Source organism: Lonchura striata, chromosome 9 (genome assembly GCF_046129695.1).
Source record: "Lonchura striata isolate bLonStr1 chromosome 9, bLonStr1.mat, whole genome shotgun sequence".
In the NCBI taxonomy this organism is placed as follows: domain Eukaryota; kingdom Metazoa; phylum Chordata; class Aves; order Passeriformes; family Estrildidae; genus Lonchura; species Lonchura striata.
In genome coordinates this window covers 20,589,214-20,601,472 of record NC_134611.1, presented here as the reverse complement: position 1 = coordinate 20,601,472, position 12,259 = coordinate 20,589,214, and the positions used below count along the sequence as shown (strand labels likewise).

At 48.5% G+C, this 12,259-nt stretch overlaps 1 protein-coding gene across 1 annotated transcript; it reads left to right on the top strand.

Moving 5' to 3' along the window:
- Positions 1-1,968: 1,968 nt before the first annotated feature.
- Positions 1,969-11,737, top strand: GFI1 (growth factor independent 1 transcriptional repressor). The gene is made up of 6 exons (XM_021529888.2): positions 1,969-2,143; positions 2,374-2,526; positions 7,152-7,567; positions 7,659-7,796; positions 9,356-9,521; positions 11,559-11,737. Exons 1-6 carry the CDS (start codon positions 1,969-1,971, stop codon positions 11,735-11,737), a joined length of 1,227 nt encoding a protein of 408 aa, XP_021385563.2.
- Positions 11,738-12,259: the final 522 nt, after the last annotated feature.

Here is a 12,259-nt window from a genome sequence, read left to right as displayed (position 1 = left end):
TTTAAGGAAAACTGAGAGAGAAACAGAGGCGGAGAACATTACTGATTTGTGAGGCTTTGGCGCTTTTTGTAACTTTTTTTTTCTTTTCTTTTTTTTTTTTTTTTTCTTTTGCAGAAGCTCCTAACTAACGCTCAGGAAGTGGAATTTGTGGTTTAGGGGGCCGAGCTCTGAAGGAGTTGAGAGAGACAGAAAAGTTAAAAAAAAAAGCCAACTCAAGCACCATTGCTCCTTAAAGGGAGGCTAAAATTAAAGTCACACAAATTAGCAGGCTGCCGCGCATACCCCGTCTGCAGCCCAGCTTTCTTCGGCCCTCCAAATGGGTAAGCGTTCTCGCTTCTCTCGCCTCGCGTGGGCAGCTGCCGGCGGGCAGCGACCCCTCTCCTCCCGTCTGGGACCCCGCGCCGCTCCGGCCCTGCCCCAGCCGCGCGGCCCGGGGCCAGCCCCGCGCCCCCGCAGTGACGGCCGCAGGGTGGGTGCGGCTAGCCGGAGCCGGGGCGAACGGTGGCCAGGTGGGCTGTGGGACTCGCCTTCCCACGGGCCCGGCACCTGCCCAGCCAGCTCCGGCCTTGGGAAGCCGGCGGCGCCTCCGCGGCGTGGCTTTTGGAGGGAAGCACGCGGCAGAAGAGGCGCCGGCGCCGGGAGCCCGCAACGGCTGCGGCAGCCGTTGCTGTCGGGGCGCGGGTGGGTAACGCGTTATCGGGCCGCTTTGATTTCTCTGCCCCCTCCGTGCGAGCCCGCTGGCTGCTAGCCCCTGCTCAAGGATGAACGCAGGCACAGGTGGGTCCGGGCAGAAAAGCTCCCACCCAGCTCCGTGCCGGGGGGCGGCGCCTCCCCGGCAGCACTGAGCAGCCCTGCCCCTGCCGGGCGCTGGACGGGCCGGAGCTTTGTGGCACAGCTAGTGCCGCCACCTGCCGCCACCCGGGCAGTTCATGGGCCCCAGCTGGTGGGCTGGGGGACTTCGGAGCGTTGCAAACGGGGAACACAGGGAAGACCCCCCAGCCCCCCAAACGAATGTGGATTAAACTCGCGAAGTCAAGTGTAACGGCGGAGGCGGCCCGGTGCTGGATGGGTTCGAATGAACTTCTCCGGCCTTTCCCCGAAGAGTCGGCTCGGGGTAGTTTGTTTAACCCGGTCGCCCCCAAATCCCGCAGATTTCCCTCCTTGTCTCCTTTCCCCTCCCCGGCTTTCGGTGCTCGCAACTGCAAGGTGGCGCGGCGCCGAGAGCTGCGGGCTGGAGGAGAGATTCCGTTTTGTTCGTTTTCGTGTTATCGTGGTTCGCGCGGGATGGTGAATCAGTCCCTCCACAGCGACAGCCTCTCAGGCGCTAGGTTTAGGCTGTCGGGTTTGTAACGACTCCCCCTCCCATCCCGGTAACAACCCCGCGCCGGCCAGCCCGTCCAGGGTGGTGGGACGTGATAAGCTGTTTCAGAGGGGAGATTTGTTGGCGCCGCTTCTGCCGTGGGTGCCGGCGCAGGGGCAAACAAGAAGGCCTTGTGTGTCCACTTGGAGGGACGGGATAACACCCGACTGCACCCTGCAGCTCTCTCAGCTCTCACCCGTCAGAAGAACGGTGCCCAGCTGCTGTTACTGCTTGCTCCCCGCAATCCAGCAGCGGCTGTCGGAGCGTGGCCGGAGCGGCCCCCATGTCACGGTGGGAGGGAGGAGGGTAAAAGGCGTTGGCTGGGGGCGGTTGGAGGCTGAATTATCTGCACTTCTGGAAGAGGGGGCGAGGCGAGCGGGGCCGGGGGCGGTGGCCGGAGCCACCTGCGCGCTGCCACCTGGCGCGCCGCCCCTGGCGAGCGGCCCCTCCTGGCCGGCGCCCCCGGCCCTCACCGGCGGGCGCGGCGCCTTTCCGCAGGTCGCCTCCCCGCCGCCGCCCCGAAGGAGATTCGGGGGTGACGCTCGCCGCCGCCGTGCCCGGCGCTTAGAGAGGGAGTGCGGCTGTACCGGCCGTGCCAGCATCCCACCATGCCGAGGTCCTTCCTAGTGAAGAGCAAGAAAGCGCACAGCTACCACCAGCCTCGCTCCGCCGACGAGGACTACAGCCTACGGCTGGAGACGGTGCTAGCCCAGATTTGTGCAGGTAGGAGTCCCTCTGTCGCAGCCTCGCTCGGAGACTGCCCATCCGCCCGACATCACCTCGGTGCTCGCGGCGCCGGGCGGTCGCTCTGCAGCCCCTGCGGGACGCCGGAGGGGCTGATGTGGGCTTGGAGAGAGTCGGGCAACAAACCTTGGCGGGAGCGGGCCGCCGCGGGAGGTGCTGGCTCCCACTACGAACCCACACTGAAGAGTTCCCTCTTCTCCTTTGCCCTGCAGACCCCTGCAAGATCCCCGAGGACACGGAGCTGTGCCGCACCGCCCTGCCCGATCCAGAGCCTTCCCGGGGGCGCTTTTCCCCGGAATCCCACCTTACCGAGGCTGCCGATGGCACCTCCGAGTCAGCGCCCAGCTGCGAGGGCAGTGTCTGTGACAGAGTGTCCGAGTTCGAGGATTTCTGGAGACCTCCCTCGCCCTCCGTCTCGCCAGGTAGGACCGGGGCGAGCAGCGCTCAGCGAGGGTCCAGCTGCATGTCCGTGCCCGTGCCATGGGGCAGTGGACCATGCATCTCATGGCTATGTGCCACCCCCACAAATGACTATAAAGGACAGATTTGCCTGTCCCTTTTTAAAATTATTATTGCTTTTCCCCCAGATTTGCCAGAATCTGTTCATTCCACTCGTTTTCGGGTTACCTCTTTCGGGTTGCTTTTCTACCCCGTGTTGTGCTGCTGAGGGAGCAGCAGGTGATAGGCTACAGCAGGAAAGTTGTCATGATTTGGGGTGTTATTTCTTGATTTGTGATTAATTGTTAGAGGCAAGCCAGGTTATGTTTAAAAGGTCCCAGCATTTTCCTGCAGGGTCGTGCCTACACAGGGTTTTTCTGTCTTTTTAGACAGTACAGACAATTTATATACCTGCAGTAAACACAGCTGATTTCGTGTTTTGTACAGCCTGCTAGACATTTTCCTAACGCCCTTTCTTTTGCTATTTGGTTTTTTTGTTTATTTGTGTGTTTTTGTTTCTTTGTATTTTTTGTTTGGTTTGGTTTTTAAATGTCTGTTTATTTTTCTTTTCTAAAAACACATTCGTAAAAACCAGTGGGGGAAAAAACCCAATGATGGTCAGATTTAAACGCCCCAAATCCAGGAAACTCACACTTATGGCTGCAGCACCTGTCTCTAGCTCTCTTGTCCTGCCTTTGATGTGGCTGGAGCAGTGGAAGACGCTGTCTCCAGCCTGGCACAAATACTTATCTCGTTTGAAAATACAATGATGTCATTTTAGAACAAAAATATGTATATATATATATATAACCCCTTTTTATTGCCTCAATTAAAAAGAGACAGCTGGAAAAAGGGCAATTTTTGTCTTGATGAAGGAAAAATTGTGTCAGCTTTACCGACTGACAGCAGACACCAGCAAAAAAATACTTAGTTCTGGTTTGCCACCATTTCCCACTTTGTCTTTACAGTGTCCATGCATATGAATGGCTAATTGTAATGATGTGGAGTTGCATTTTTAAAGCCTCGTATTCTTTCAAGAGTCCTAAGCTTCATTACGGAGACATTCAAAATGCTGTCCAGCATTAGCCACAGGACACTTTCAGTCTGTGCAAGTGAAACGCCAGCCCAAATGCAGCAGTGCTGCATTACTCTTCTGGTAATATTTCTGCACAGACTGTACCAATGTGTGTAATTTTTGTTCTAATGATTTTTTCCTGCTCCCCCTTTTCCACATAACCAAAATTTCTGCACATGAAACAGACTATTTTCACAGAGTGTCAAAAAGATAGATGTAAAATGAAGCAGGTATTTTATCAAGTCTGCTCTGCCTTTTCCTCCTTCCCCCTCATTTCTTCCCTCACTGTGGGATTCATCAGCTTCTGGCCAACCACCAGGCTGTCCAGGGAAGATAACTTTACAAAATGAGGATGATATCCCCAGATCAAGATTCTTCAGGGTGGGGTGGGCAGTCCTGGGGCTGTCTGATCCCATTCACAGGAGGTCCGGGAAGGTATAGGACTCCAAGTACGTAAGAGCTTTATTAAATGAATCTCAGTGCATTGAGAGAGTTGCTGTTATATTAATGATGAAGGCAGTGGCAACAGGATTAGATAGCTGGGCTTCCTCCGACAGCTCACCTCCTCCAGCCCCTCTGCCTTCCAGCTGCTTTGTTGGGTTCTGTGTAAAGCTGGAATTTGTCTAGGTCACTTCTACAAGATGCAGTTGTGAGAGACTGTATTCCTACAATTATGTCTGGATGGGGCACAATTTTTGTGCTTTGCCAGGCAGAGCAGATGAGAAATAATGGCTCTCAATCATGCTGAAGGCACATGTGGTGAGTACTACTACCACTCCTGTATCTGTAGAAGTGAACATAGGTGCAGGTTGCACTTCAATATGCAGTGAAAGCTGTATTTCTTCCACTTTTGTCTTTGAGTGCTGCACTGCTGATATAGGCAGTCATACAACATACAGACATAATACCTGTTAACCAGTGCAAATCGCTTTATTTAACCTCACTTTCTACATGTGTCTAATCACATGCTTGTGCATATGCAGAAGGTGCATGGGATCTCAGTGCAGCAGTATTAGTACCTCCTGATGAGCCTGTTCATGCTGCAGACGGAGAGAGACTTTTCCTGCGTGTAATGGAGTTGTGCAGAAAGTGTGGTGTTTTGTGTAAGAGGACACTCCAATATTTCTTTGCTGTGCACATCAATCTTTTCCCAACCATTTAAGGTTGAGTTTGTCTTGTCTTCAAAAACAAGCTCTGATTTTTTTTTTCTCCCAGAAGTAGTCTCTCTAACAGCTGCACAGAATTTCTATTAAAATGAGGGAGAATATTTCTTTGTGTCTCTGCTCCCCCCTAGATGCTGTGGAGAAGAGGCACATACAGAAATGTCCTGCAGTGTGAGAGAGCAGAGTTTGGAGGTTGCTTTGCTACTGGTCTTGGATAGCTTGAATATAATGGGAGGAAATACCCGGCATTTGTGTTGAGAGGGCTCTGAAGCATGTGAGGTGATGGAAGGAACATTGCACGCAAACTGATCTGTGGTGCAATGTTCACTGTATACTGTATTGCCAATTCCAAGGGCTCAAAAATCAGGTCAGCCTTCCCTCTCACTCAATGAGCTGGCTCAGAAATCAAGATTGTAAGTTATACCTTATGGATATTCAGTTCTAGTGTTGAAATATTGAGGCATTAAATGTTTTCATGATTTTCTTATAGTTTGAGCTACAAGTTGATTTTAAAAGGAAAAAAATAATGCTATAACAAGAACAAACAAAAGCAAAGCTGAGGGCCTGATGAAATCATGCCATTTCAAGAGCTGGGACTTTAAGATAGGTTTGAATTTTGTGATAAAATCATGAGAGATGGCAACACTGAAACTGGTTGCAAAGATACAAGATAGATGATGCGATGCTGACCACAACTTTGCAGTCAGTGCAGAACAGGAAAAATCATGCTGAACACCATGTCAGCTAATTTGATTTCATCACTCTCTTCAAATGTCCCAGCTGGTATGTGTGCATATGTTTCCAACCAAAAGATTGCTAATTTCAATGGAAGAATTTGAGACTGTTAACATCTGAAATTACGTAAAAGACAGGAAAAAGTCAAGTCATTTAAAGTTCAATTTTAACCTAATTTCCTACTGCCTTCTGTAGCCCCTCAGTGACTATTTGCCTATCCAAATGGATAGCCTAACACATTGTGCCTTCTTTGCCTAGTCCACCCCCATTTATCTTGGTTTGCCAAAGGCTGAAAAAGCCGTGGGAGCTGACATGAGTAAGTAAGAGATCCATTGTGGGTGGACAAGTTTCTGGTTAAAGGAGGTTACTCTGGAAGCCCAAGTTATAAGGGAAGCCAGTATCTCTATGAAGGCATCAGCATTTCTTTCAGTAGTTAATTGATTCATCTCTTCCTTGGCTCACTAAAACTGTCATCCAGTGGAGACATTTGTCTCTCCCAGTGCTGCTGCCTGTTATGATGAGGAGTGAAAGCAGTGCACCTCGGGCATTAATCAGTATCTCTGGCAGACACTGTTGCGGTCTGGTGCCTCATGTTCCATCCCAATTGTGCTTTCCTCCATGTGAAACTCCTTGAACAGTTGTGCCTTTAGACAGTCCTCTCATAGGCTGTGCTCCTGCCGTTATATCAGACTCTGCTGTGGGCTCCCGAGTGTGATTCATGTGCCCACTGCATTGGTCAGATGCCACTGCTGAAGGCAAGCCTCTTAGAGCCTGCTCAAGCCATTTGAGCTTGCCCTGGTGGAAATTTGATTTGATTACAACTGCTAGGTTGTGTCTTCAGGTTTTAATGTGGCCCATCCCAATGATTTTACAAGGCTCTGTGTTTTGGGCAGACTCATTTTCTTTATATGGAGAACCTCAGAGCAATCTGAAACAACCATGATTTTCTTTCAGATGAGAAGTTTGTTTGTTTGTTTTTTTTTTTCCTGTAAAAGTGAAGCATAACATGCAAGCACCTCAGAAGCTCTTCCTTATTTAAGTTACGCTGCGGGATAGTCATGGTCAGTTCTAGCATGAAGTTAACAGTCTAGATTTGGGCATTAAATCGTGCAACAAGGTTTTTTAATTTTGTTGACCAGATAAATCTCAGCACATTTGCTCTGTCTGGTACCTCTAATATTATATTTGCACACACGTATATGTGTGTGTGTGTGTGGTCTCCATCAGAGCTTAAACATGTGGACTGTCAGCTTTGATGTCCATCTTGGGATATGGTAGATACATGTTTCCAAGAAGCTGCAAATAAAACTATAGGAAGTTGCAGACTGAGTCTTGCTAGTCAGATCAGTGTGTACACACAAGGTATCCAGAGATGGAGATAGACAAAATTGGTGTTGGCTTTAAATAATTTGGCTGAGCCATTGGGTAAGTAGGTACTACTGGACACTCAGATCCTAATATGCAATATAAAATGTCTTCCCGTTGAGATGAAAGGGCAGCCTCAAAGTGCAGTACAGGGGTCAGGCTCTGGACATAAGTCTAGGTGCTTATGAGAGACTGTTAAGCGAGACTGTTCTGCCTCATTACAGTGTGGATTGTGAAGCGCACCAATTCCCATGTCCTTGTGTTTCCACAGCCTCGGAGAGATCTGTGTGTCCATCCCTAGATGAAGCACCCCCTTTCTCGGTGCCCTTCAAACCGTACATGTGGAACAGCCTGGCTGGCTCCGAGCTCAGGCACCTTGTGCAAAGCTACAGGCCCTGCCCTACGCTGGAGCGGAGCTCAACCCTGGGGCTCTTCTGCGACCGAGGCTCGGAGCCTGCCCTCTATGGTGCTGAGTGTAGCTCTTCTCTGGGACTGTATGGTGACTTCAGCTCCCCGGGCCCGGGGCTGTTTGAGCGGCCACCAGCAGCAGCTCCTGGACTCTATGCTGAAACGCAGCCTGGACTGCAGCAGGAGAAAGGGCCAGGTGGCATCAAAGTGGAGTCTGACCTCTTGTGCCGCCCACTGCTCATCAGCACTGGCTCTTACAAGTGTGTCAAGTGCAGCAAGGTAGGGATTCCTTTCTCTCACACTGGATATGGCCCCCCCCCCCCAGCCCTTTCTCCCAGCAACCTTGACGCTGTGTACTCTATTTCCTCAGGTCTTCTCCACACCACATGGCCTTGAGGTGCATGTGCGCCGCTCACACAGTGGCACGAGGCCCTTTGCCTGTGACATGTGTGGCAAGACCTTCGGCCATGCAGTCAGCCTGGAGCAGCACAAGGCCGTGCACTCGCAGGTGAGAGCAGGCAGGCTGCCAGGACAGACGGCTGGGGGCCAGGGCCAGCTGCTCTATTCTGCTGGCTGGGGTAACCACGAAGGCAAATACAGGGCAAGGAGGTAGGGACCTATACTGAGCAGGGGAAGAGAATGTGGGAGAGCTGCAGTGGGCAGTTGTAGGTGAAGAACATGGTGACAATCAGAGAAAAGGGTGGTCAGTTAGTGTGCCAGGCTTTGTTTCCATTCTTCAGACCTTGCATGAATCGTCGGTATTAAGCAATGGGCACTTCTGGCACTCAAGAAGTAACAGAAAATAATAAATGTTCACTCTCAGAGCTGGAAATTGTAATGCAGATGTTGGCTTTTTTTAACAGCTAAAGCAACTCGGTGTTTAGTGCTGCTAAATAGTGCTGCTTTCTTCTGATGCAGCACTCCTCATTCTTTCTCCTCCCTCCCACAAAGAAGTGAGTCTTCCTTTGTTTGTAGTAATTTTTGTTAGTGCAGGGAACATCTGAACGACCATTCAGGTATAGAGCACTGACTTCACCCGTCTCGACATACTGAGTCACACACCAAAAGAATATGGTGGTTAATTTTGGTAGGAGGACTTGTAACATTTTCCACCTGCTGATAGTATGCCATATTTCCCCTTCCCCACCCACTTGACCTGGCAAATCTTCCTTCTTCAGATTGACTTTTGGAGGATAAAGTTACAGCAATGTTTTTTTTGCTCTTTATAATTTTCTGAGTGTGCAATTAACAGAGCACACAGTGAAGGGAGATATCTCATTATCCATGAAACAATGGTGAAAAGAGCAGCACTGCATAATGTGTCCATGGAAAGGACAGCATTTTGGGGAGAATGCATTAAAGCCAAATGATTCTGTGAAAGCATAGAAGGAAGAGAAAGTTACAAAGGAAGTTAAGGGATGGACAGAAGAAATTATATGTGGTACAAGAAACTGATGGTGAGGAGTGTGTGAGGGAGAGATGAGAGACAGTAAAGTCTTAATGCATTTGGTTTTACATGTTAATGTAGTAAGCTGAAAAGCTGTTTGTCCCAGGTGCTCTACATACCTTACACTTGAATTTTAATGGAACTAAAAAAAGCAGTTAGTTGTTATCATGCCAGAACTCAGCCTACCAGAGGGATTTCCCAAGAGACCCAAGCAGCCCTTGGCACCCACTTTCCTGTGTACAGTGGAGAGGTGGCCTCTGAACAGTGCTGCAGCTGTTGGGCTTCCCAATAGAGTGATTGTGTCTCCGGCCTCTGATAAAGTTTGTTGGCAGAATCTGTCCAGTCCATTGGGGTAGCTCACACATGGCCATTCCTGCAAACAGGAAGAGCTGTTCAATTAAATTTTAGTAGTGCACAGCACTAGGAGAGAATCCATTATCTTTTTTATCATGTGGTGCTGCTATCAAGGCAGTGTTATCATCTGTGTAGGCCAGTCCAGCTCCCTGGAGAAGTGTAAGTTCTTGCTAAGGCAGAAGGGGCAACACTCATGTGCTGCTGGGCAGTTTGTTGCTGATGGGATCATTGGTGTAATGTGTGTGTATGGGCTCATCTCTCTGCAGGAACGCAGCTTTGATTGTAAGATTTGTGGCAAGAGTTTTAAGAGATCTTCTACTCTGTCCACCCATCTGCTCATCCACTCAGACACCCGACCCTATCCGTGCCAGTACTGTGGGAAGCGGTTCCACCAGAAATCTGATATGAAGAAACACACCTTCATTCACACAGGTCAGCCTTGCAACTGCTAGTGTTAGCCCCAACATGAGGGCAGGTCTCAGAGGTTTCTCTGCAGCAGTCCATTCCTCCTCAGCTGGGACAGCACACACACCTCCCTATGCCTCTCACTGTCCTGCTGCTGTTGATGTTATCTGAGCTGTACTTGGGCAAAGGAGAGTGATCTGGAGGAGGTTTAATGGACAGCAGCTGCAAAATAACCCACAAAAATCCTCGCAATCCAATCAGTTCCCTTAATAGGATCCACCAATGTTTATTCAAAGGGCTTTTGTGTAAGATGATTTGTAGAGTATTATATTCGTGTGGCCTTGATTTACAGCTGAGGTCCCGGGAAAATGACAGGTGAATTTGATTACAGCATTGCTTTTTGCAGGATCTACCAATTTACAATAGGAACAACAGGAGTCTCCTCCTCTAGATCAAACACTAAACTGGAGAGCCTAAGTCTTAGTCTAAATATTTGTTCAGAGATTGTCTGCACTTCCACCTGGACTTTCTGAGAAATGGCTACAGTTTGATACCGAATGGAAGGAGAGGTGCAGAGTTCTCAAGTTTCACTGTTACTAATAAACATGGAAACTAATACAAAGTGCAGGTGAATCACCAAAGGAAATAGTTTCAAAAGTATCATTCAGTGAGAAGGCAGGTTTATCAGAAATAATTAAAAGAATATCTTGCCTTTCAGACCTGCACCATTCACTTGAAGTAGAGGGAAATGAAAGTGTAAGATATGGAAGAACCTGTAGACATGAAATATCAGTTGTACTGGACAAACATATGGTTCAGATGACCAAAATCCTTTTTCCTGATAGCGGCCACTAGCAGATATAAAGGGTAAAGCCTAAAAAGGGCAAATACGTAGAGAAATGGCACTATATGTAGCACTGCTTGGCTGTGACTTTTCTAGGTGACAAGCAGTGAATAATAAATGTTATTTATAAAGATTTTTCACTGAACGTTGTTGGATGAAAATCAACTATTTATGGAGTAATACAAGAAGTATCTCCTTAGTAACTTTTTCAAATTGTGCTTGATTTAAGTAGAATTTCAGACAAATTCGGAATCAGTCAGATTATTTTCTTGTGAGATCAGAAACTGTGCCTGGGCTTTTAAATTGCTAGTATAAAAGCAGATTTTTAACAGAATGAGGGATTCCTTTCATATACACCATATACTTGTGAAATGAGTCTTCAGCACATTTTGCATTATTTTTTTGAATATACGAATCTGATCTTCAAACACCCAAAGAGTTTGTTGTTTCCAGTTGAAGCCAGTGGGCTCTGCAGGTGCAAAGCCACTCTGAAAATCCGGCTTGGTATTGTGGTTGGGTTCTCTTCTATTTGTTATTTGATAATAAACAGTAGGAAAATATACTTAGATCCTGCTCCCATGGAGTTTTGCCACTGACTCCTCTGTAAAAGTTCTAGAGGCTGTATTTCTTCCCGTTTACATTATTTGCCTGCAGGAGAACTTCAGGGTTCTGACTGCTAGCATTGCAGTGTGGGGAACAGAACAGATGTCTGGATGAACCTTGCACTTCAGGATTCACTTAGTGGCCCTCATACATCCCCTGGGGACAGACCCCAGATCACTGGGTTTGTTTTAACAACTTCTATCTACCTATTCCACTTGCCTTCATGCTGATGGTATAGTAATCAATGTCAGGCATTCATCACTTTTCCAGGAGTTTCTCATATTTATAGGACACAAAGCCAGTTTAAACTGCACAGAGTCCATGCAGACAAATACACTCACAAGGTGTGGTGTCCTGAGAGCATTCTGTGCTTCAGGCTGCTCCCAGGACTATGCTGGGCTGACCGAGGTCCAGGCCTGCTCAGCTGCAGTAGAAGCTCAGCTTATGCTCTGTCTGGGGCTCCCAACTGCATGTCTTTTTGTAAGAATGACTTCTTAGGTAATCACACAAAAATCTCTTTGATAAGCTTTAAGTACCACCGTATATTTGCTGTGGTCTCATGTAAGCAGCATGTTGCCTCTTTCACAGCCTCTCTCTTTCCCACCTTCTGCTTGCAGGTGAGAAGCCTCATAAGTGCCAGGTGTGTGGAAAAGCCTTTAGTCAAAGCTCCAACCTCATCACCCACAGTCGGAAGCACACAGGCTTCAAGCCCTTTGGCTGTGATCTGTGTGGCAAAGGCTTCCAACGAAAGGTGGATTTACGGAGACACCGGGAGACACAGCACGGCCTGAAATGAGTCCAAACTACAATACAGAAAGCTCCTAACACTATGAGAACAGACCCCCTTGGCTTTCCTGCTGGACCCAAACCTTGTCTTGGACACAGACCCTGGCATTACCTTTCCGAACAGGAGCTCAAAGAGGAAAGAAGAGGACAGAGCCATGTGTTGACAGCTCAGCCTGAATGACTGTGAAGGGGGAAAGTAAAGGCTGGGGTTTCTTTCTTTCTCTTCCCCTTGTTTCTGAAATAACACTGAAATACAAGCCTTTTAGATATAAAGCCTAATATTCCAAAGATGGATAAGCTATCAAATATCTGCAAACTGGAAGATGTTTCTCCCATGGCCATGATGAACCCCTTCAAGTTTTCAATAGCTTGAATCAGCTGGCAGGAAAACATGGGTATAACAGTGTTTACATGGGGTAATGACAGAGAGCCATCGGCACCTGCCCCGGTTGAGTCCAGTGCTGAATAGGTTCACTCTTGGATGACTTCCTGTCAGGAAAACCTGGAGGATCAGGACTGTGCAGTTTGACAT

What these genes read in the sequence shown, in the direction of transcription:
- GFI1 (XM_021529888.2), top strand. Translation starts at nt 1,969, where the DNA reads ATGCCGAGGTCCTTCCTAGTGAAGAGCAAGAAAGCGCACAGCTACCAC. An exon ending in ATCCGCCCGACATCACCTCG is followed by an intron (nt 2,144 to 2,373) that starts GTGCTCGCGGCG and finishes TGCCCGATCCAG; the next exon opens with AGCCTTCCCGGGGGCGCTTT. An exon ending in ACAAGGCCGTGCACTCGCAG is followed by an intron (nt 7,797 to 9,355) that starts GTGAGAGCAGGC and finishes ATCTCTCTGCAG; the next exon opens with GAACGCAGCTTTGATTGTAA.